The sequence below is a fragment of the Ipomoea triloba genome, chromosome 3, assembly GCF_003576645.1.
Source record: "Ipomoea triloba cultivar NCNSP0323 chromosome 3, ASM357664v1".
Taxonomy (NCBI): Eukaryota; Viridiplantae; Streptophyta; class Magnoliopsida; order Solanales; family Convolvulaceae; genus Ipomoea; species Ipomoea triloba.
In genome coordinates this window covers 353,671-378,597 of record NC_044918.1, presented here as the reverse complement: position 1 = coordinate 378,597, position 24,927 = coordinate 353,671, and the positions used below count along the sequence as shown (strand labels likewise).

Sequence of the window (24,927 nt, the reverse complement as noted above, 5' to 3'; positions counted from 1 at the left end):
TTTTTTTTTTTTTTTTTTTTTTGGGGGGGGGGGGGGGTCCATTCAATAAGACAAAAATTTGATCATCTTGTAAGAACCAAATACACTCTCTCCTCTCCCTCTCCCACCTAAGTATGTTTTCCTCAAAAACCTTACCAAGATACATTAATGAGGATGCTCTTAGTCAGATAAAAGCACATCATATGACACAATAGAAAGTCTCACAAAAATTTTAGCCTATATATAAGTATAAAATTACGTCATTTTGGTAATGAATTAATGGAACAAATTGGATATAGCGGTTTTTTTAGAAGTTACACCTATATTTAATTTATTAGTGGCAGATTTTCATTAAGTGGATCTGTGTATACAAATTGAATCAAAACAAATTTAACGAATTTGATGAATTGGAGCGGATTTGACGGATGCTTTCTTACCCCTAAACTTTTCCCTTCGCATTGGAAAGGGAGGATAACAAAAAAGCGGCAAAAGTTAGCTATCTAGCTCGCATATGATTCTTCAATTCAAAGTCAAACCTCAAAAGAATGGTCAAAAGTAAAGGAAAGTAGAAGTGTTTTTACGACTGGGTGAATGGAGATAGAATATATATATATGCATTGGATAGACATGATGAGGAATTGAGGATGATATTGCGAGCTAGGTTGGTTAGCGGGTGACACGGTACTATATTGATTTATAATTTATGCAGTTGATAGAGTCGGTCAACATAATTTTTTGAAAAACAAGAAAAATGCTAAGGGAAATTCAAAGAATCACGAGAAAGTATTATTATTGGATGGAGACATGGAACCTTAGGTCTATTTTATTGGGAAAGTTTTCTATTTAATGGTTTAAGTGGAGTGTTTATCTTTATGGATGAGGTATTGGCCTGTTAAAAATAATAGGAATATATTTGGCTAGAGAATAATGAAGCTTGGAGCAAAATAATATAAGATGTTCTATCATCGGATTTAAGCCCACAATCTCCCACTTAACAAAACACACCCCAAACCACCAAACCACTCAAGATCTTGTATACTAAATGGCACGAATGCATGGGAATGTGCTGGAAGCAAAGTAGTGGGGCGACACGTGTGTGATCACGAATGAAGGCTGTTCGATGCCCTCTATTTGTCAACCATCTATGAGTACTTCAACAATATAAATAGCCATCATTTCCTCCACTTAAAAGGTATCCATTGGCTCACCTAACAACTCCTGGTCCATTGATTTGAATCTTCCTTCTCCTATCGGCACGCAAGGGTTTGAGTCATGTTGGTAACATATTTAGTTTTGTTTTATTTATTAGTCCTTTAGCTAGTGTTATTTATTTATTATCGGGCAGTCATTTTGGGCCATATTCAATTCCTTATGGCTATAGTATTTACTCCCTCCGTCTCGAATTGGTTGTCTCATTTACTTTTTGCACGCTTTTTAAGGAATTAAAATAAATGTTATATGTTTTCTAATTATGCCCCTTACTTTTTTTCATTTTTGAAAATAAAAGCAATAAAGAAAACAAAAGTCATAAGGGTAAATTAGGAAAAGTATAATAGTGGTGATGTTCAATTTTGAAAAGATCACAACACTTTGGGACAAATTAAAAATGAAAGTAAGATAGGTAAAATGGGACAGAGGGGGTATTATTTATGTATTCTTTGAGCCGCTGTTTGAGCCAATATCTCGGGCTTTGTACGTGCTATTTTGAGTCTAGCACCCGAGTAATAAAGCTTCTTTCTTCTAACACCCATTTTATACCCCTATACCTGGTCCCAATAAAACCATCATTGTTTTTAGATGAAATTAATGAATTTGAAGCCATTTACAAGCCATCTTTTGAGTATTTATATAACTCAAATTTAATTATGTTACTCGGTCTAAAATAAGAAAGTAAATTTCTTCAAATTACACACTTCAATTGATATATAACTGGCCAAGGACCTTGTGCTCAGATGGTATGTAGTGACTCTCTCATATGGAAGAGCCTCAGTGAAGGCGGTATTGCCTCTGTCGAAAGAGTGCTTTTGAGCACAAAAGTGATACTTTTACATCAAAATGTAAAAGTATTATATTTTCTCATATAAGCAATAACCATTTTATTCATGATTTTTAATATTACATTTGCTAGTATAAATATTTCATTTCATCTTGACTCGACTCATTTCCCGGATAAGGATCCGCGAAATAATCTCACACAAGCTTTTGCTAGTATTAGTATACTGGTTACCATACGCGCATTGCATGAATAGTCCAATGCCGAATGTGTATTTTAAAATTAGTGTTTCAGAATTTATCAAAGTATCATTCGGTATCCTGGCATATATTAATGCAAGATTATCAAAGTTTTTATAAAATAATATTTTAAGAATGCATAACTATGACCTGTGGCATAATTTTTTTATAAAATTAACTGGTGCAATAGTAGTTTTAGAAGGAAACACCCTCATTGGATAATACCCCATCATAAATTTTGCAATACAAAATCTTATTAATTGGCGTGATCCATTCTTTCTCTTGTTGCCACTTCCGCCAGAATATAGTCATCTGGTGTACTTCATTGCAATTTTAGTGCCTTGAGGCAGTGCACTTTCAAAAACATAATCAAATCCTCATTTCCCAAAAAGACAATGATAATAGGTATAATTTCTCATATGTTGAATATGCAAAGTAAATTAGGTGTACCCTTTCATCAATGCTCATTGCATGATTCTAAGTAATTGACCACAAAGTTCATGAGAAATTTTATATTGTATTTTAATACACTAACATTTTCGTAGTGTATGTTTAACAATTATGCTAATTTTGATTGAGATGAGGTCCGAACCTAAGACCTTCCTTATGAAAATCAATGATTAAGCATGGTTGCAGTAGGCGCTAGGCGCTAGTCGGGCGGTAGACTAGCACCTAGCGCCTAAACGGTCTAGGCGGCGCCTAGGCGGTTCTAGGCGGCGACCTATAAAAACAAAAAATTAATTCATGTGTGTAGGTGTATGTCATATATTATATTATATATACTATATATATATATCTCTTACTTCTCTTACTTATATAAATAAATAAATTTAAATATATATAAATATAATAATAAAATTAAGACTCGCTTGAGTTAACTCGGGTAACTCTGCCGAGTTGGACGAGTTAACTCGGCCAAATTCAGCCTAGTCGGTCGAGTTAGGCGCTAGGCGGCCTCCTAGGTGAATGCCTAGGGAGCAATTCGCCTCGGTCTAGGAGCGCCTAGCGCCTAGGCGGCCTAGGCAGAGATTTTTGCAACAGTGTGAGTAAGTAAAAAATAATGAATAATTAATGGAATATTTCGTTACTAAAGTTTACACAGATGACGAAATGCAGAGCTGTATAAGAAAATTAAATGATATAATAGGGGTAAAGTAAGAAAAATAATTTTTAAAAAAATACTAAAATCAAAATAATATGAACCATTTATTTCAACAAACAATTACACCAGTATTTTTTAGTTGCCGTTAGGGACCTAACTTGATTGCTTCTTATTATGTTTGTATTTGTATTGTATATATATATGTATGTATTGTATGTATATGTATTTGTAGATTACTACGTTTTTTGCCAATATTAGTATATCACTATGTTTTCTATAAATGGTTTGGGAGAAGTATATCACTATGTTTTCTATAAATGGTTTGTTTTTGTTTTTTAAAGGAAATAAATGGCTTGTTTTAATTCCCACAAATGTTTCCATAAATGGTTATTGATGTTCTTCTTATTTTTTTCGATCAGATAAGAGGAGCACACTCCAAAAAGGAATCACAAGTAGTCTAAAGTAGTGAGTTCTAACCATCATCTGTTGCGTTATGGTCCCTCTCACATTGGAATCTGTATAAAAGCGACAATATATGGTCAGGCATGAAAGAATATAATGGAGCTAAGGAAACGTATTGTGTATGTGGGTGACGATGAATCTTTGCACCATGAAATTAAAGTTAGTGACTATATGTTCTGCCTTTTTTGCCTCCATTTTTTTTAAAAAAGCATTAAAGTACCAACAAAAAAATAAAAAGAAGAAAGGCCATTGCTTGACTCATTTTAATTTAGCTTTGGCAAGTTGAGCGCCAGGACAAAAAAAACTTTGTGTTGGATTCAAAATAGATAAGAATATGCATACAAGGAACATGTCTTGTGTACATAACTACATATAAATATATAATTAATTAAGATTGGGAGTTAGAATGTTTGATACATGATGGTATCATGATTCATGGCCCCTTGTGATGAAATTAAGATGCTTATTTGAAGAGTTTTTTTTTTTTTTGGTTATCATATGCTAATTTTTTGTTGATCCTAAGTTTTCATGTAGCTAAATAGGGACCAATCCTTTACGAAACGGTCCCAATATGAATCTAAGAAATCATCTTAGTCTTTGATCAACAAAAGATTCAAGCAAAAGCCTACAGAGTATCAGTAATCAAGAGTACTACTAATACATTACGAGTGGAAATAGGTTGTACCATGTTAATTAGACCTTTGCAAATTACGCCTGGACCTATTATGAGTGACAAATTTTACTGTGGATCATGCATGGTCTAAAACGGTGTTGGTTCTTTTCATTACGTCCAGCTAATAATGCTTTTATGATGTATTCAGTTTCATTTTATTTACATTGCAATTTCATTACAGCGTAACTAAAGCATCATTCTAATTCAACTTCACACCTCTGAAAATCATTTCTTTTTTCGATGGTAGGAAATAGTCAAAATCCGGTAGGAAAACTTTGTTCCGACCACTTTAGGGATCCAAAAAAACCTTTGTCGGTATTTTCGACCACCACATAAAGTGGTCGAAAATAGCATCTACTTTAATAAAGTGGTCGAAAAAAATCATCATAAGTAAAAAAGTTGTGCCTAGTTTCCGACCACGAGTAGTCAGAAAAAGCCAACCCATAAAATAAAAAATAAAATACAATAAATAAAAAAATCCGACCACTTTTGGTGGTTGAAAAGTAACCCAGTTAAAAAAAAATTCATTTCACTGCTATATTAATGCTTTTCAAATCTTCAGCTAGGCCCTTAAAATCCTCAATGTGATTGTCAATTATATACTACGTAATAGAAAGAATGGGCTCAAAGCCTCAAATAACACGATTTCATCCTCATCATCCCATGTACAAAACTGCCAAAATTATGGTACTCTAGTAATGCGAAAATGGGGTTAGTTTGGCTTCGTCATACGCAATGCTGAAGGTATCTTCATAGCAGCCAGAGAGCAACCATGGAATGGCATCTTCAGACCAGACGAGGCAGAGGCCGTGGGAATTCGCGAAGCTCTAAAATGGTTAAAAGACTTGGGTATCGACAAGGTTCAAGTTGAAAGTGACTGCCCCAAGGTGATCAATGGTATTCAGAACAATTGCATGGAATCTTCTTTCGATTTGATCATCAATGACATCAAAGACATAGCTAGAGACTTTTGTGATCTCGGCTTTTCGTTTGTTAAACGGTCTGGAACAAGGTCACCCATTTGTTAGCTAAGAAGGCCTTGGGCAAGTCTGATTGTTCGGATTGTTTTTCTGTTTCTTTTTCTTCATTTGCGCATGTACTGAACTCTGATTTCTATTAATCTAAGTCCTATTTTCTCCAAAAAAAAAAAAATGAATGGGCTCAAAGCCTCAAATAACACGATTTCATCCTCATCATCCCATATACAAAACTGCCAAAAATTATGGTATATATATCAAAGGTTCAGTCATCCAAAAACACTATACCATATCATTTGATGAATAAAATGTATGAAACATGGAAATATAGAAGACCAACCCATGGTCTCATGAAAGGCAACTAAGCAAGAGTAGTGCACACTACACAAGAAACTTCAATCTTGTGTGTGAAGTCTGAAACTTAAATTAGATAGAACCTAATGTAGCTGATAATCATGCTATATATCCTCCTATGCTGGGCATGAAAAGCAATGATAGATAAGCCCACGCACGCACGCTAACACATTGCTTGTTTGTGCAGTTGCCGCGAACTCCAAGTGCTGCTCAATGGTGAAGAAGGAAGAATGATGGTTGGCAGCCTCAAGCTCTCTTCGACATGGGGGAAATCGATGGTGTAGTGAAGCCCACGGCTCTCGTGCCTTGACAGAGCGCTACTCACCACAAGTTTGGCACAGCAGAAGAGGTTCCTCATTTCACAGGCTTCCAGTCCCACCATGGTGGGTTCCCAACCTTGCTGAAACAAGTAGGTTTCCCACTCCAGTTCCAGCTCTCCAATCCTCTTGTCTGCGGTTTCTAGCCTCGTTGTTGACCTCACGATTCCGACGTATTCCCACATCATGGACTGCAGCTGTTTCCTCACTTCCTTTGTCTTTAGGATGATTTTGCGCTGTGTTACATCGCCTAGTGATGTCGGGACTATTGGTCGTGGCCACCAGCTTGAAGCGCCGAGATCAATTCTGGAGCCTGTCATGTGGTCAATTGAAGGCTGGACAGCTCTTCTTGCAAACACCAGAGCCTCTAGTAATGAGTTGCTGGCGAGCCGGTTTGCACCGTGCAAACCTGTGCAGGCAACCTCGCCTGCTACATAAAGGCCTTGCACGTTAGTCTCCCCCTGCAGCCCAGCGCGAACTCCCCCACACATGTAGTGAGCCGCGGGCACCACTGGGATTGGTTGCTGGGTGATGTCCAGCCCATACCGGAGACACTCAGCAGCTATGTTTGGGAAATGCGAGAGAATTTTTTCTTTGCCTCGGTGACTTATGTCCAGAAGAACATACTTCTCATTGCGCATTTTGAGTTGGTCGTCTATGCTTCTTGCTACCACGTCCCTTGGCGCGAGTTCTGCTCTCTCATCATACAAGGGCATGAACCTCTGCATGTCCAAGTTATAAAGAATGCCTCCATCACCCCTCACAGCTTCAGTAATCAGAAAGGCATTTTCACGGGCGATGGTTGGTCTGATGGGGAGGCCTTCATCAGCTAGGGCAGTCGGGTGAAACTGCACAAACCTGGCAGCACAGATATTATACAGAACGAAATTAGTTCCTGAACTTGCAATCCCCTCTTGTAACTTGAATTAAATGTTACTCACTCCATGTTCGAAATAACAGCCTGAGCTCGATGAGCCATAGCAATTCCATCTCCAGTGGCAACCTTCACATCCACAACAGAATTAGAACGATGCACAGTGCTAATACAGCTTGTAAATGTTCAGAACATGGCCACTTCAGTGCCAGGTGGAACACAGAAAGTGGCAGTTACACAAGAGGAGCAAGTGAACCCCTACCGGAGGATTAGTGGTTGATGGATATATATGCCCAGCTCCGCCTGATGCAACCAGAGTTACCTTTGAAATGAACCTTACTACCTATAGTTCAAACGGGAAGGTACAGGACAAAGCAATAATCAGTTCAATGTCTTGTGTAATACATGAATTTAAAAAAAATGTCCAAGTAATAAGAACAAATCTCATATCTTACCTCTAAGGTTTCAGTGTTCAAGGTGTCAACTCCATGGCAAATAGTGTCAGAACCATCCTGCAGCCAGAATTCACTTTGATATAAATTTAATGCACTCCATGCTTAAAGTTAGGAAACCCGCTAATTTGTACTTAAATTACACCATCACAGTGTTCAACTATCCATCATACTAGCACAATATTGCTTCGTTGGATGCAAGTAGTCATCATGGGAACCCAAATATAACTTCAAGTACAAAAATAACAAAAGAACAGCATGAGAAGCAAACCTGAGATGTAAGCAAATCTATTGCAAAGTGGTGCTCAAAGACATATATATTAGGATCCTTTTTGACTGCCTCCAACAATGCCCTCTCAATTTCCCGGCCTGTCATATCTGCTGCATGCACAATTCTGCGATGAGAGTGCCCTCCTTCCCTTGCCAAGTGCAAATTTCCATCCTCCCCGTGATCAAACGAAGCACCCATGGCTATCAATTCTCTGATTCTTTCAGGTCCTTCAGTACATACAACCTGGAAAAAAAAAAAAAAAAAAAACCCACCCACGAGTTAGCTCTGAACTAGTATAGTTTCTTTATCATAAGAGTACAAACATCAAACACAATCAATTTTTCAGAAAACATACTCTGACTGTCTCCTCATCACAGAGGTAAGCACCGGCGACAATTGTATCTTGCATATGGCTCTCCACTGAATCTTTAGGGCATAGTACAGCACTTACACCACCCTGTGCATAGTTAGTGTTACTCTCATGGGGCTCAGCTTTCGTTATCACTGCAACGGTTCCATGTTTTGCAACCTCAAGAGCATAACGAAGGCCAGCAACTCCACTACCAATAACAGCAAAGTCAAAATACTTGGTAGAACCATTCCTAAGGCATGATGCAATTGCTGGTCTGTGGGACTTCCGGTTCACATAAGCTTGAGAATACGAACCATTATGTCTCTGAAGCCTTAATAATTTGGATACACCACGAGACGACCTGGAACAAATTCAAAAAGACAAAGCACAAATTAGACACACCAGAAGTTTGAAAGCTATTGTGCATCAATTCATCCAAATGTAAGAAACTTTGTTAGCAGTATTCCCATATGAACAAAATCTAATAATGGAGTGCCAGGACAATTATAACAGCACATACTACAAGGTCATACATATATGGAACAAACTGGCGTTCTTAAGGAACAGTATATCAAAGCTCCGCCCGCACAGGCAGCTCAATTGGCTCCCGGGTATAGTAGATTGTGGGCAAGTCTATCAAAGCTTCGCCTGCACAGGCAGCTCAATTGGTTCCCAGGTAGTAAATTGTGGGCAAGTATATCAAAGCTTCGCCTGCACAGGCAGCTCAAGCTCAATTGGTTCCTGGGTGGTAGATTGTGGACAAGTATATAGATACTTGTTCATAAACTACTAATCAAATATTAAACACAAAGTAAATAACAGATCTAGATTCATGTTCCTCCTAACATACCAAGATGGTTCTTTTTGTATGCTGCTCTGGATGGTTACACTAGAAAAACGATAAACTTGTTTACAGCTGTGACCCTTGTATGCAGCCTCACTGAAATGCAGTTGGCCGCTTCCCGAAGCAATGCTAGTCGCCATTCCTATTTATCTGCGGCACAGAGAAAAGACCATGGGTATGATTGTATGAATCATCTTAGAGAAATCACAGAGCTTTTCTGAGGCTATCACATACTAGTTAAAGGATTCATATCGTAGAAAGAGAACAATTATAATAATGAAACGGAAACAGAGCAAAAGCATGAAATCAACCAACAAACACAAGCGCAAACAGCCTACCCAGCTTCAGTTAGACGCCAAGAATTCATAAAAACATAAACTTGGCACAAAAGAAAATTTATTACAAAATTTCAATCGAACACTCAGCTAGGCATTAGATCAAACGATCTGGAAGCTACTGCATACGTGAACCAAAATCTTACCTTTGTACAGATTCGAGAAGGCTTGCGGAGATTATCAGCACAAGAAAGAAAAGGTTTTTTTTTTTTGTAATTTTTTTTTTTATAATTTTGGTTTTTGCTCAAGCCTTCTTCAAACAATCCAAAAGAATTACAGAAAATCCAAGAGATCTATTCACGATTGGTCGACGGAAATCTTCATCATCATCATGTATAATAAACCGAATATTCGGCTTCGGTGGAGGAAATACAAAGGGAAGGCAAGTTGAGCGAATCCTACATTACCGAGACGCCACAGCTGACTCTTGTTGCCAGAAGCATCCCAGAAGTTGGCGCCATAGCCTCCACCACCACCATTGGCCTTCTTTTAATCCTCAATTTTCCAACTTTTTTTTTTTTTTACAAACTATCTCTTTTATCAATTTTTATTTTTTCTTTTATATATAATATATAGGCAAAAACTTGTGTGACATCGTCTCACCATGAGGCGAGTCGGGTCAATATGCAAATGTAACACTTATATGCACAAATGTCATACTTATATGCTCAAATGTAATACTAATCAAGAATAAAATTTTTGTTACTTATAAAGGGTAAATGTAGTACTTTTAAGGCCCTGTTTGGTAAATAATCAGTCTATCAGCCAATTTTAGCTTATTTGACCACTATTAGTTGTTTGGTTAATAAGCTTTTTGTAACTCCAAAATGCTAAAATTCAAAAGGCTACTCAAAGCAGCCTTTTCAATTAGCTTTTTGAGAAAAGAAATTATACCAAACAGCTATCAGCTAACAGCTAATTTATCAAACAACTTTCTACAATCAGCTAATATTATCAACAAATCATACCTTATAACCCAAACAGCCAACAACCATTTACCAAACAGGGCCTAAGGGAAAATACAATACTTTTACATTTCGATTTAAAAGTATTACTTTTTTCCTCAAAAGTATTATATTTGCCCTTATAAGTAAGGGGCACTTGTCAACATTACTTATTATGAAAAATGTATTATTTATTCTTTTATAAGTAACAAAAATTGTATTCTTGATTAGTGTTATATTTGAACATATAAGTATGACATTTGCACATATAAGTATGACATTTGCACGGTGCTTTGACCCGACCCGACCCGTCTCACGAATAAGGATCCGTGAGACGGTCTCACACAAGTGTAACTCTAATATATAATATGTCAGGACCTTATTGTGATTTAGTGACACCCGGTTGCACTCTCGTAGAGTCATAGGTAAAGGTCGGATCTGTGTCTCAGTCGGTACGATACTGCATTGTAACAAGTAACTCAATTCGCTAATGATTTTTCGACAATCTTATTACAGACAAAATAATGATTATATAACAAAAATACTATGACCAAAAGAAATGTTTTATAAATATTACAAATGAACTATCATCTATAAATTTTTTTAAAAAAAATTAACTTAATTATATATTATATATGCACTTTTTAAAAAGAAAAATTATATATTTACACGGACCGTCCGTGTGGTTGGGAGGAAAAGTCCATCGACGCTTTACTTCGGTCCACTTATAAAATCACAATAATCAGAATTCTTATTAAAGAAAAAGTGTATATATTTTAATAAAATTATAAATCTTTTTACTAAAATTACAAATATTTTTGTTTTGTTTGGTTGCTGTTGGGCGTTGGCATTCGTGGAGGAAGGCCGTATCCAACGTGAGCACAAAATCGGCAATTTAGCAAGAAAAAGGCAAATTGAGTTTCCAATGGGGACGGCAAAACAGCAAACTTTTAGCCAATTGTGAATAGTGTTGCGCCAAACTATTCACTTGTGCTATTTTTTTGAAACTTTTAAATTTTTATTTTACCCTGTTCTTTTTCCTTAATTCTTTTTGTATCATTTTTGTTTAATGTTATATTTAACTATTTTATTAAATACTTAAATATAAATTATATATTATTAAAAATAAATTATATCATTTGAAATATCTCATCAATGATTAAAATAAAATTAATATTGAATATAAATTAATTAACTAATTACAAATTTGGAAATAATATTGGATTCGTCATTTGGAATCCCTATGGTAGAGCCCAGATTCCACTCATATGGACGAAAAGCGAGTTGGGTCCACCAAGGATCAACTGCAACACCAGCTGGCAGGCAAAATAACGAACTTATTATTTCATGGGTGACGACTGACGAGGTCGCTTCACAATCATCAACCGCCATCCACGCCCAACCGTTTAAATTGTGAACTTTCCCTGTTTGCCCCCACCGCACAAAAACTATTATATTATGATAAAGGCGTAGAGAATATTGGCCATCCAATGAGCTCCATATAAATGTCAAAGTAAAATGTGGTCTTTATGAAAGTAGCGTTGGGCCATCATTAGGTTCATGAATTGTATGGATTCATTGGTCAAGGAAGTCAAAATATGTACACCAACTTTTATCATCGATTTAATACGACTGATAAACGAGTCACTGATACAATTCACTGGATTGTATTGTTTTATCAAATACCTTGTGGTCAAGAGACATGAAGTGATCCCTAAACGGGAGATTATGAATTCGAGTCTTAATAGGGATGATATTAACTCGTGTATTTGTATAGTTATAGCTTTGAACTTGTAACCTCTCTACTACAATATAATATCTGTACAGTCATGACTATATATGGATAGATACTATACGTAAGGATATATGTACAGTCACGACCTCCATTGAACTTGTAACATTTTATTTGGGAGAGTCGCAATTATTAGAGGTATTTGGCATATGATTTAGACTATTTACCAAGAAAGGAAGGAAAGCATAAAATGAAGTACAAAATTGGGCCGGATCTGAGAAAGATTGGGCTTAATGTTCTGAACCCCATCTTATTTGGTGTATTCAGAACCAGAAGTCTAGGCCGAAATGAGATGGATCAATTGGTGGGCTAGAATCTGAAACGTTAAAACTTAGCGGAATTGTGGGCTTTATCGGAGATTCCACGTCACCGGCCGGCGTGAGGTCGGAACGTTGAAACAGTCCGTGAGTGGCCGATGCGCGGGTTCAGAAATTTCAGCTCCCAAATAGAAGGTTAGCAACTACCGCTCTTCTCGTCTCACAATCTCGCTTGCACTTTGATCACTCCCATTATCGCCTGTGAATCAATCTCGTAGAATTGCTCTGAGAACACCGGTACAGAAAGATGGGGAACTGGTGGTCGGCCACCAAAGAACCGCCGCCGCTCGTGGTGCTGGTTCCTCCGCTCTTCGACTTCCCTCCACTCGCTGCTCGTACAAGGTTCTCCCTACTGATTGTAGCGAAAGTTTTGAATTTTGTTGTTTTTTACTCTTAATTTGAAGAGTTGATTTACTGTTCTGCATAAAACTTCAGTGTTTTGTGTAAAGAATTTATTGAGGTAAAGTAGGGGTGTAATACTGTAATGTAGGATGCTGGAATCATCATACAACTTGCTATTTGGGAAGCTCGCGCTAAGATGTCTTTTTGAGGATTACTTTGAGGAAGCTAGGCACTTTAGCACCAGAATTATGCTAAGGCCAATTGATGATCCTCATGTGGATTTGATTGCTTCTGTATCCTACAACTTGCTCAACTTTTATGCTTCGCAATTTGCGAGTATTCATTTCATCCTATACTTCAAATGAAAGCTGCTGTAGGCTCACTGCTCCAATCCTTCAGTTGAATGAAACTGTAAAATGTTTCCTTAACAAGTTTAGGTTGCAGGTCCACTTGATTATAAACCCAAAGATCATCATAATATTGTAGGGAATGCACAATTTAGATGGCAAAGGTATTACATGATTATTTGCATCCATAAATTGAATGTCCTTGTTTTAGTTGAGTTTTTATTATTGATCTTTTGATTATTAATGATGTGATATGTTTTGGTGAAAATATGATATATCTTCCAGTGACGTTGAGAAACCTCATACATTTGTTGATCTTTATGTCTCAAATTCTGAACCGTAAGTTACTAAACTTTCTAAGAACTTCTAATGTTGTTTTTTTTTGTGTGTGTGTGTACAAAGGAGAGTGATTTGAGGTAAAGATTATACAGCTAAATGTTTTTTTAATGCATGTATAGAATTCTACTGATGAGATCATGTGCATACTGTACTCAGTACGGCATTGGTGCTTTTGGAATTTTTCCAGTCCTGCTAAAGAAAAGGTTTGTATGAATTGCAATCAAATTGGAATGGATCTCAAATATATCTGCTGCACTTATAATTACATGATTTTTTGCAGAGTATCTCCCGAAGATTATGGAGTTATGGGTTTGAGATATGGCTCATCAAACCTTTCATGTGGAGCTACAATATCACCATTCCCTTGTACGAAACTTTCAATAAAAATAATGTTTTTTTTTCAAAATCAAACCAAGCTATCTTTTACATACATCTTTTCTTGCACCTTAGCTGCAGTAAGTTTACATTGTCCCTTACTTTGCTGCACTCCAAGTCTTAAACTTTTCACTTGCCTCATGCATAACAGAAGCAAGCTCATAGCTTTGGGCTTGTGTGCAAGAATCTTGATTCCTTTTGATTTCTCTCTAGCTGCAGAAGAAATTCCTAAAACTGCCTGGTTGGTGAGCCAGATCGGAAGGTTAACTGCAGGGGTGCAGTATGAACCTCAGTGTATGATTTTAATACTTAAATTCATATTTCATAAAGGTTTCAAGAATCAACTAATTTTTATGAAAATTGGTATTGTCCACTCGTTTTGGTGTGATACTCAAAATAGTTGAAAGCAAAGATGTGCCGAAGTATAAGAACTTAAAGAATTGGAGCTGTGCAATTGGCTATGGAGTTGGATCAGGAAGTCCTTTGAGCCCATCCTTCAATTTTGGTCTGGAACTTTCTAGAAATTCACAGGTTTAATAGTTTTCCCATTCTTCATGCATTATAAATTTATAATTTTTTTTGTTTTTGGTTTTAACATAATAAATTTCAATGCAGTTTATTGCTTCGTTTTACCAACATGTGGTGGTTCAAAGACGGGTATGTGCTTTAGTTGTCCTCTCATTCTCTCTAACTTTAGAGTAAAAAAGTTGGCTTTTATTGATGTACTTTGTTGTGTATTCATGTAGCATTGGGGATAAATGTAACCAAATTCTTCTGTATTAGGCTTCAAATCAAATTTACATGAAATTATTGATGTCACATATCTAGATTCTAGATTGACATAATTGCAATGTGCTTTAGACAAAAGCTTTATTAGTTAATGTATTACTGCTTATGTTTATTAACATGTGATATTTGTTCCTGGAGTTGTACATGAATATATTACTAAAATACTTTTCTTGCCTTTGTAGGTGAAAAATCCACTTGAGGAAAATGAAGTGGTTGGAATAACAAACTATATTGACTTTGGCTTTGAGTTGCAGTCGAGGTATTCATGAATAGTGTTAAAGTAAAATGTAATTAACATAAAAACATGAGTGCTTATTTGATTTATGTGTTTGCTCAAGGGTTGATGATGAAAAAGCATCAAATAGTATCCAAGATTCTACCTTTCAAGTTGCTGCATCTTGGCAAGCGAATAAAAACTTGTTGCTGAAGGTAAGCACCTCTCTCTCTCTGTGCCCACCCTTTTTTTTTCATCTGTTTCTGTGGGTAAAACTGTTTTCATAACCTTCACAGGGAAAAGTGGGGCCTCTAAGCTCTTCTATGGCTTTAGCATTTAAATCATGGTGGAAACCTTCTTTCACTGTCAGCTTATCAGGTATGTGTAACATAGTAATTGGGGATCTTGAACAAATTTTATGATAAATAAGTTGGTATGAGGTCTTCATATTTGGCAGCTAATTGTGCATTCCTTATTTTCCCCCCTATTATTTATGTAAATTTTTGTCTGAGTATTGCTTCTGCTGGCTGGCAGCTATCAGAGATCGCACCAAAGGACAAACATCCTTTGGATTTGGCATTTGTGTTGACGGTATCAGAGAAGGAAGGTTGGTTTAATCAGTTTCCTCTATCTCATGTCATTGCAATGGTAGGCCGAATTATACGTTCTTGAGATCTGGGTTTCTAATTTATTTTTTAATAATCGCCACACAGTTATCAGAGGGCGGATCCCAACTTTGTAATGCTGACCCCTAATAAGGAGCATCTGGCTGAAGGCATACAATGGAAAATTGGAAAGAGGCCAGTCTTTCAGTCTGATGTAAGTTCTGGGAATTTTGAAGGCGTTCCAAGGGAACTGCGACCCTTGGAAAAAATTTTGTAGTCTCGAAATCTCAACTATTGTCATGTTTGCTGCTTCTCTGTGCTATACAATACCACAAAATCAAATGAAATTTTCTTATAGTTCAGCAGTAGTGTGTTGTGTTTCATTGTTAAACCCCAATCTGTGCAGTAGTTATAGTTGATTAAAGACGAGCACTTGACTGAACAGGTCTGCTATTCGAGGGGAACACCCTAAAACAACACTCTAGTAAACGGTAGGAATCTCGAAATTTTATTCATATAGTTGTGCTCTGTTTTATATACGCCGGATACAGCAGCATTACACGGTAAGGGAGATTGAGATGGGACTTGGGAGGAGGGAAAATGTTAGGGCGGAAGAAGCAATTATTGAAAAGGATGGCATTCCAGTTTATATATAAAGTGGAGGAGAAAGACCGAAGTCCAGTCCCCACAGCTCGAATGCTCCTTTGATGAAGTCGTAGTAACCTCCCTTAATTGCCAGTGTTTTCTTCACCAGACCTTCTCTCACGAATGGATATGTCAACAAATTTCCCAGTGACACATTCACCGCTTCCTGCAAAAGTTGATAATTTAAACCCTTTATATTTTCATCTGTTTTCATATGGGAAATGGTAATATGCAGATGGAGGTGGAACTCACCTTCTCACAGAGTGTACACTGGTCTCCAAAAGGTAGACTGCCATTTTCTGCTATGACCTTGTGCTTGGCAGGTAAACAGATTTTAACCCAGTCTTCGATGAAATCTCTGCAACCATGGTCGTCGTAATACATTTATACATGTACATGACTAATGGACTATAATGTCTAAACAGAAATTAAAGATGAAGAATAATGTTTGGATATATCTTACGTTGAAGTTGGTCCATTGTCAGGGAAAGACATGAGCCCCTTGATGCCACCACAGGCACTGTGCCCAATCACTACTATGTTCTCCACCTTAAGATGCAAAACAGCATACTCAATTGCGGCTCCAACTCCTGAGTATTTCAACTGAAACAAACAAACAAAATCCAAAATTAACATTTCTAGTCACACATATATAATATAGGGACTTGTTTGGTAAAATAGTTAGCGTATCAGTCAATTTTAGTTTATTTGACCATTATTAGCTGTTTAGCTTGGTTAAAAAAAATCAATATAAGTGTTTGATTAATCAATTTTTTGTAATTTCAAAATGCTAAAATTCAAAAGGTGCTCAAAGTAACTTTTTCAATTAGTTTTTTTAAAAAAGAAATTATACCAAACAGTTATAAGCTATCAGCTAATTTACCAAACATATTTCTACAATTAGCTAATGTTAACAACTAGTTATACCCTCAAACACAATCAGCTAACAGTCATTTACTAAACATGACCAAGGTCGAGTAATGCTAGACACCCCTTCACCTAATTTCTTTACTGCGTGAATAGGCCATTTAATAATTAAGTAATATTATAAAGAATTTCGAATAGGTTAAAACATAAGGGGAAAGAAGCATATATTTTCCATAATAATATAATATAATCCATTCCCATATATGTGTTGATACCTTATCATAGGCAGGGACCATATTGGCAATGTTTCTGACCACGAATGCCTCTCCGGGTTGGAAATCCAGCACGTGTGATGGGCACACCCGAGAATCCGCGCACGCAAACACCATAAACTGCCAATCCATCGTATCATCATCATTAATTAATTATTAATTATTATTATTATGCATGTAATAAGTAATAATAGTACGTCATATATGTAGTTAGCTATTAGTTGTTTAGTGCATCATATCGTCTACAACAATGTATACCTTGGGGCTCTGTCCCTTGGCAAGTTCAGAATACAATGCTGGGTTTGCCCTACAAAAATTACATTTATAATTATTCAATAATTAAAAAAAAAAAAAAAAAAGATTATACATATGATATGAATAGTAGGGTGTATAGTTATTAGCAAGCTATAGCTTACTCGTATTTCTCTTTTTTGAAATGAATGAAGCCAGCTTTGATCCTCTCGACGGGATCGGCAATTTTGGAACTGTCAGCTGATGATGTTTGCAACTGGGCAGTGATCTCACCGATTCTTGCAGCTACCACCGGACCATATTCTTCCTTCTCACTGCATGCATGCATGCAACCACGTTACGTTACGTTATATAAGAAGGAATTGAAGCTTAATTGCTACGATATATATATATATATATATATAGATAGATAGATAGATGGGTTAAGGGTGAACGAACCTGAGAAGCTTTCTGAGACCCTGAATGGCTTCCTCGTAGTTGTCGTTCGCCATATCAGGTCTCTGTAAAGTAACCAATTTTTATCGTTTAGAATAAGTTCGTTACGTTGTGTGATACCCAAAGAAGAATTGAAGCTGGAAATATGAACGTACAGTACAGTTCGTTAGTTCTAACAAACTAACCTCCTAACTCCTTCTTGTTATAACAGCATATTAATTAATTTGTAATAATAATGATGATAATGTAGGTAGGTAGGTATATACGTACCAAGGTAGGGGTGATGATGGGAGCAGGGGCGGCGAAAACGGGCTGGTTTCGGATAAGGCTGGGAAAAGAGGAAGAAGAAGACGACGGCGTATTGAGGGTGGCAAAGACGGCGAAACGGGAAGAAGAAGACGGTGGTTTGCGGGAAGGCTGGGCGGCGGGGGAGAGAGAGCTAAGGCTACAGCCGTTGATCAAAGCCGTCGTCGACATTGCGCCACGAGAGATTCGGAATGGCGAGTGTTTTATAGTGAGTTTATAATAGTAGTAAGTGATGCGTGCCACCTAAGCGCGCGGTCAGAGATCAGAGAGATGCATGGCCTGGGCCTATGGCGCTCCATATCTATTATTATCGGCTATGGTCGATAATGAAAGCGAAAGGTGGGCGAAGGAGAGCTTCTACCCTTGAAGATGAGGATTGGGCGTTGGAGATTCAATTCTATCATTCGCCCATGCATGCATACATACATGCAATGCAATGGATTCCACATCACTGCTCCAACTCCTTTTTTTTAAACACATACACAAAAAATTTAAAAAAAAATAATAAAAAAAATCTTTCTTAATAGTATTTTTTGGTTTTGTCGTATGCATATATGCGATGGCCTTTCGCCACTCCCCAACTAAATGGCAATTAGAAGCTTGGCCACTAGCGAACTAGTGGCTTCTGACTGGTTAACTACAATGTTATAAGATTCACTCACAAATTAGTCTTTTTTATTTGATTTGGACAGCTATGAGTGACTTAGGGTCTTAGATTGATTTACTTCTGTGGTCATTTTGTCAACTAGAGTCACAATGCATGGTTTAGCCAATGCACACCCTTGGATAATGTATGTCACTTTGTTCAACACTATGCAAAATCTTTTTATTTTATTTTATTTTATATTTTGAATAAATTGGGATTAAAAAAATATAGGATTTGTAGTACAAAGACTTTGTGTGTCACATACACCTGGCTGAATGATGAAATTTAGTTGAAATTTGAAAAGTTACTATATAGCTAGGAGTTGAGAATGGAAGGTTTTAAGTTAGATTGTTGAGATTATAAGTGTTTGCATTGGTGCATTAATATTTCAAAGTTTAAAAATGATTCCCATTATATTATACTTGATTTGTAAGTAAATATTTTCTAGTTTAAAATTTTCTGCAAATCAACAATATAATATAATTTACCCTAACTAGTTTATTAGGCAATTAATTAATAATATAATGTTTTCCCAATGGTTTTAATTTGACAACATAATAATGGCAAACCTTGCAGTTGGCGTTCTTATCAACGGCTCAAACTGTTAGGTTGTAAAAGTGTTACTAGCCGTCTAGCCGTATGCACCACGTTAAAAATATATGAACCAAAATAAATGAAAAGCAATGGAGATAAGGTAAGGTAGTCTTATCTTCTTCTATCTTCAAACTATGGGTCAAGTTACATGGGGATCACTTGTTGGGGATTACTTTATCTGCTTTTGTGACTCATGTGCTTTTAACTTGGGCACCAAAGATTTCTCGTCTTTTGAATTCTGTGAGGGAGACAAAAACTAGCTACCATTATTTAATTAAGTGAAAATGATATATCAACAAATTCAAGCTAGAACACAAGCATATAAAGAATTTAAACCCCCTAGGTCATATATCTTGATCAAAAATATAATGTAGGACTTATAATAATAATGTAACAATAGACATAGTACCTTAAACTTATCTTCTTGAATGAATTTGCATGAAAAACAATGGTAGATATGATATGATGTTGAGACGATGCATCTTCAATCTATGCTCACAGCAACATATAAACAATCACATATGATGACTCAAAATTGAATAATCTCTTCAAATTTTGCTCCCCGATATGATCGGTCATAATAAAGGTTCACAATTAAATGTACACATATTGTATACATCTAATTCCATTCATAGGTAGCAAACCATCCTGATAACCTGATCAAAAAGTACTTTTGATCAGAAGACTAATTTCCATCCTAAAAAAACCTTTTATGTCCCAACTTTTGTTGATCAAAGATTGCAAGATTTTCAGCAGTGGGTCGTGATCAGACTGAAACCAAATCGAATTTTGATTGAGAACTTGGCAATCTTCGATTCCCTTGTTTGACAACTTAGCTGGGTTATACACTCATCTCTGACAAAGCCCATATATGTTTCTTCAATCTTCAGATACATCAGATCAATACATACATATACTGATGAAATCGAATTGAGGTGAAGAGGGGGAGTTTCAAGACATCTGCTTGAAACCTCGGCCATCAAAAAATTGGATTCATATATGTTGTACCTTATAGATGTCTTGGAGCTGCTTCAAGCTGGATGGTTCACTATGTCAGCATCGTTCTGTCATGTTTTCGACATGTCGTGCACTACATTGCCTTCTCGTGGCTCATAAAAGTAAAGTAAAGAGTACATGTGTGTCTAATTTTGGTTTGGGACAAGAATAGATAAAAATAATGAAAGAATATATGTTGTCATACTGTTTTCATACTCTGCCATATATAATGACGACAAAATTAAATGGCCAAAAACGTACGTTCAGTTTCTCACAGATTTGAACATAATGATTTGTTACAATTACGGAATTGGGAACGTACGATATGATGTACCCAATAATAGGGTAGCTAGGTCTGTCACCCATAAATTACAAAAAGAACCAACAACCTGTCAGGTTAATTTGCATGAAGTACGCATCAGTCATACCAGTATTGAATATTGATTGAAGGTTCAATTCGCCAATCACACAAGTCTGGGAATACAATTTCATATATTCTTTACAAGGTATTAATTGAGATAAAATTTTCATTTTACAAAAATAATGAGAAATGTACAAAAAAAAAAATTTTTTTGAAACAAAAAATATCAGAGAAGAATAGATAAATCTAGCAAATTTTTACCAAAGACAGGAGGGTGCTCGAGAACTCGCCAGCCTCGAACATGCATAATAGACTGCTTAGAGTCCAGTGTCTCATACTCTAGAAGCTTTGAAGATATTTTTTTTCTTCTTCTTCTTTCAATAATTAAGCATTACCAGTGTGCCTTTTATGGCCAACAAAATAATGGGCGTTTTGCCCAATAATTATTTAACCTCTCATCAACTTTCAATGTCAGGAAGACACTAAGTATACTATCTGTAAATAATATTATCTCCATTAATATATGTTAATACAACAGGAGTTGTGGAGTAAAATAAGAGTATGTTGAGGAGTTTGGCTATTAACGAATTTAACCTGAACCAACACGGAAGTTGTTCGTGTTCGTTTAATTTTTGGAGTGTTCGTATTCGTTTGTTAAGCGTTCATTAGTGTTTGTTAATGTTTATGAACACTTTGAGAATATATTTGTGAACACGTTCATGAACGCTTGATAACCCGATGATCACATTTCATTTGTGAACAATAAATCATCTATATTCACAAACAATAACCAAACAATTCAAACAACACAACATCTATATGTATGTATGTCTGTACGCGCGCTTAATTACTTGTTCATGAACATGTTCGTAAACATTATTAAACGAACACAAACGAGCTTGTTTCATGAGCTCTATCTTAACAAATGAGCATAACCATGTTCCGACTCTGTTCATTTATGAACCGGACTCTAAAATTTATTTATTTTCTTAACAAACGTTTATCGAACACGAATATAAGTAATTTACATCAAGTTACACGAGTAAAACTCTCATTAAAATATAATACTCCATATTGGAGCTTTCAACATGTCTTGTAATGATCAATAAATTAATAATTGATGAGTTAGCCTATAAAAATACAGATCGAGTGGTCACTTTCCAATTTCCACCACCCACAACAGTCATATGATGAAGTCTCCAACCTCCACTATCTACTTATCGATCTGAACAGGTGAAAAATATATTAAAAATTGGGTCATATTTATCTATATGACCTAATGCATGTTATTTGTTAATGCATGCTCCACTAATTTGTTAGATTTGAGCCAAACAAGTTTGGGAGGATACCATGTCTAGTTGAAATAATAAATACTTTTAATTAAAACAATACTGAACTTCTTTAATCGAGATTCTTCCATTTATACAGTCAAATATTTTTATAAAGAAATAATCAAATTACTAATATATTGATTGGGTGATTGACTAAAAGTCATGTATTCATATTTTATGATATGATTCACAATTTACATACATGATATGTTTTTATCTTATTAGCTCGATCAATTAATTGAAATTTATGTATAATATTAAAAAATATTAATTAATAAAAATGGACATTAATTTATAACTTCATCATTTAATTAAACTTTTAATATACATACGGAGTGGTTTTTAAACAAAGTGAGGTTCTGGCGTCACTCTTAAGAGCTCTGAGTCTGCATGGATGGAACTTAGAAGGAAGGTAAAGTCCTACCCAAAGCGTTGACGTTGGCGAAAAACCCTAGCAGGTCTTGCCTGTACGGCAAATATGATTTCCGTTTTGATGTTTCCTTGGCTGCCCTGCTCCGCACGTAAAACTCCTCGTGAGCGGCCATCGACGGCGGCCGGCCGACCTTATCTCCGCCTGTAATTTGTTTTGCCTTCGATTTTCCGGTGAGTTTCAAGACCTTGCCGGATTGATGATTTCCTTCCGATTTTCCTCCTTTTTTTGGAGTTATAAATACAAAATTGTCTTTTCCTTCACTGTTACTCCGACGCAACAAATCTCGAAGCTTCCACTGCTTGAACGACGTTGATCCTGTGGAACTGCTCTTCTTACATCTATTCTGCGGCGTTTCCTTCAATCTCGGCCTCCACAAACAGTACGTTCCCGGAGGAGCACTCTCCAATTCATCCGATGACGATGACGACGACGACGGCGATGGCGATGGCGGCGGCGGCAGATCGCGATCTAATTCCTTCTCGTCTATGGAGCACTTGCTCAACGCAATGCAAATCGATCTATCAACCTCATCATCATGGCCGCCCTGGCCGGAAAAATCGCCATTAATAACCGTAAGATCTCGATTGAAAACTGGAAAAAACTGACCACTTTGACCATCGTAAACGAATTCCGGATCCTCCGCCAGAGTAAACTCAAATTCATCATTGCCGTGCTCTTCTTTCTCAGAACTCCCCCGTTTAAATTCATCGGAGATTTTAGCTGCAATTTCAGGTAATCTATTTGAAGAGTAGCTGTTGAAGCTGGGGCACACATACACACTGTCTTCTATTGTATGCATTTTTTCTTTCTCTGTTTTGTGTGTGATATTTTCGGGAGATGGGGATGGTTGTCTTGCCAGTTGAGAAGGGCAATATATATATATATAGACAGTTCAGCAGCCTTCATGGCTTTAACAACTACAACTTGACGGTTTTGACGTTATTAATTACGATAGTAGGCCAGCGACGTCTACGTGGCTTTACTTTCTTTTTTTACTTTTTTTCTTGCAGCATACGACTGGGGTGATCTAACACGTGGCCTTCTAGACTACTCAATGCTTAGCACACCTGGATTAAGGGTGAGTTATTGGCGTTGGATTGCGTTATTCCAATGATATATTATTTAAATTGAATTTCAGTTGTTAGGTGGTTGATAGCATTCAATTTTTTATAAAGTGATGCTATTCGCAATTTAAAAATAAATAAAATAAAAAATTCCTAACAAGGACACCATTTGATTAGATATATGCATTACTTTTTGGAATAAGGTTCAAATAGGCCACCGAACTACACACGAAACTACAATTAGGTCATCAAACTCAAAAACAATTCAATTGGGTCCCTGAACTACACAAATTCATGCAAATTAACCCAAAGTGACTTGTTGACTTGATCTTCCGGTTACCAACTTTTAAAATAATATTTTAAAATAATTTTAAATTAATTAATTAATTAAAATTAAAATTAAAAAAAAAACATGAACAAGTCAATTGGGTCCTTTTAAAAATTTGTAATTTTAAATTTAATTTTAATTAATTAATTAATTTAAAATTATTTTAAAATATTATTTTTAAAGTTGGTAAGATCAAGTCAAACAAGTCACTTTGGGTTAATTTGTATGAATTTGTGTAGTTCAGGGACCCAATTGTATTGTTTTTGAGTTCAATGGCCTAATTGCAGTTTCGTGTGTAGTTCAGTGGCTTATTTGACCCTTATTCCTTACTTTTTTACTAAAAATTAGTGAAATTACTCAATTTATAACATTCAATGATTATATCTTATGTCAAGCTAGAATGGAAATATTAGGAATGGTAGAAAGTACAAAAATTATAAGTATAATATTAATTCACTTTCATTGATACGAGGGGTACATTTTATAAGTATAAAAATTATGTTTCACTTATTCAACTATCATTTTTTAAGAATTAATTAGTGCATTCTATAAAATAATTAGGAATGAATAAAGATCTAAAAACACAAGAGTATGAAATGAAACACTAGATAGATCATACTCTTTGTCCCTCTTTTTTTTTTTTTTGGTACTACTGACTCTGTCAGTTGCCTCTACTGAGGCTCGAACCCAACCCACTCCCATCATCCATGTGAGAGTGTTAATCAGGACACTGGATGCCACTTGACCACAAGGTCTTTGGCAAAAATTACAAAAACCTTTAAATTAACACAAATATTGTACTTCAAAATGAGATGTTCTATAAACGAATAATAACAACTTACCTTTTATTAGCCCTAAGTAATAGTTACTTAACTTAATTACTTCTCGCTAACTAAGCCAATAATAAGACCTTTGATCTAGATTAAGAGAGTATTATTTAAAAATAATATATTTTGAATATAAGTTTATTTAATTAAATATTTGTTGTTAAAGCTTTATCTCCATCCAATCGAATGACTTTAGTCACTATAAATAATTAAATATCCATTCTAAGAACTATCACCACATTAAAATTATTTGTAAAAGCTGATTTACCTTTTAGTTTTTTT

The 24,927-nt window shown here is 35.9% G+C and overlaps 4 protein-coding genes and 1 long non-coding RNA gene across 6 annotated transcripts; 1 reads left to right on the top strand and 4 right to left on the bottom strand.

The window, feature by feature from the left end:
* Nucleotides 1-5,655: 5,655 nt before the first annotated feature.
* Nucleotides 5,656-9,698, bottom strand: LOC116013563 (L-aspartate oxidase, chloroplastic). The gene is made up of 8 exons (XM_031253385.1): nt 9,371-9,698; nt 8,896-9,039; nt 8,049-8,406; nt 7,694-7,936; nt 7,426-7,482; nt 7,233-7,313; nt 7,038-7,099; nt 5,656-6,954 (listed from the first exon to the last, which is right to left on the bottom strand). Exons 2-8 carry the CDS (start codon nt 9,027-9,029, stop codon nt 5,943-5,945), a joined length of 1,947 nt encoding a protein of 648 aa, XP_031109245.1. The 5' UTR covers nt 9,030-9,039; nt 9,371-9,698; the 3' UTR covers nt 5,656-5,942.
* A 2,552-nt stretch (nt 9,699-12,250) lies between these two features.
* On the top strand, nt 12,251-15,656 carry LOC116012810. 2 transcript variants are annotated; one of them, XM_031252483.1, is made up of 15 exons: nt 12,251-12,412; nt 12,496-12,619; nt 12,768-12,912; nt 13,057-13,130; nt 13,252-13,305; nt 13,425-13,508; nt 13,586-13,671; nt 13,894-13,974; nt 14,081-14,211; nt 14,296-14,337; nt 14,652-14,728; nt 14,808-14,898; nt 14,980-15,061; nt 15,218-15,290; nt 15,397-15,656. In XM_031252483.1, exons 2-15 carry the CDS (start codon nt 12,525-12,527, stop codon nt 15,563-15,565), a joined length of 1,284 nt encoding a protein of 427 aa, XP_031108343.1. In that variant the 5' UTR covers nt 12,251-12,412; nt 12,496-12,524; the 3' UTR covers nt 15,566-15,656. The 2 variants fall into 2 exon arrangements, with proteins under 2 accessions (XP_031108343.1, XP_031108342.1); XM_031252482.1 differs by having other exon boundaries at nt 12,258-12,619.
* Nucleotides 15,657-15,772: 116 nt separating this feature from the next.
* LOC116012811 (carbonic anhydrase 2-like) lies at nt 15,773-18,318 on the bottom strand. The gene is made up of 8 exons (XM_031252484.1): nt 18,030-18,318; nt 17,763-17,824; nt 17,489-17,638; nt 17,331-17,379; nt 17,076-17,192; nt 16,397-16,536; nt 16,186-16,291; nt 15,773-16,099 (listed from the first exon to the last, which is right to left on the bottom strand). The coding sequence occupies exons 1-8, from the start codon at nt 18,234-18,236 to the stop codon at nt 15,935-15,937; spliced, it is 996 nt and encodes a 331-aa protein (XP_031108344.1). The 5' UTR covers nt 18,237-18,318; the 3' UTR covers nt 15,773-15,934.
* A 483-nt stretch (nt 18,319-18,801) lies between these two features.
* LOC116014367 lies at nt 18,802-20,373 on the bottom strand. The gene is made up of 2 exons (XR_004097381.1): nt 19,715-20,373; nt 18,802-19,543 (listed from the first exon to the last, which is right to left on the bottom strand). It is a non-coding gene; the product is annotated as an uncharacterized LOC116014367 (long non-coding RNA).
* A 2,021-nt stretch (nt 20,374-22,394) lies between these two features.
* Nucleotides 22,395-23,225, bottom strand: LOC116011971. The gene has a single exon (XM_031251419.1). It carries the CDS (start codon nt 23,223-23,225, stop codon nt 22,395-22,397), a length of 831 nt encoding a protein of 276 aa, XP_031107279.1.
* Between the last annotated feature and the right edge of the window lie 1,702 nt (nt 23,226-24,927).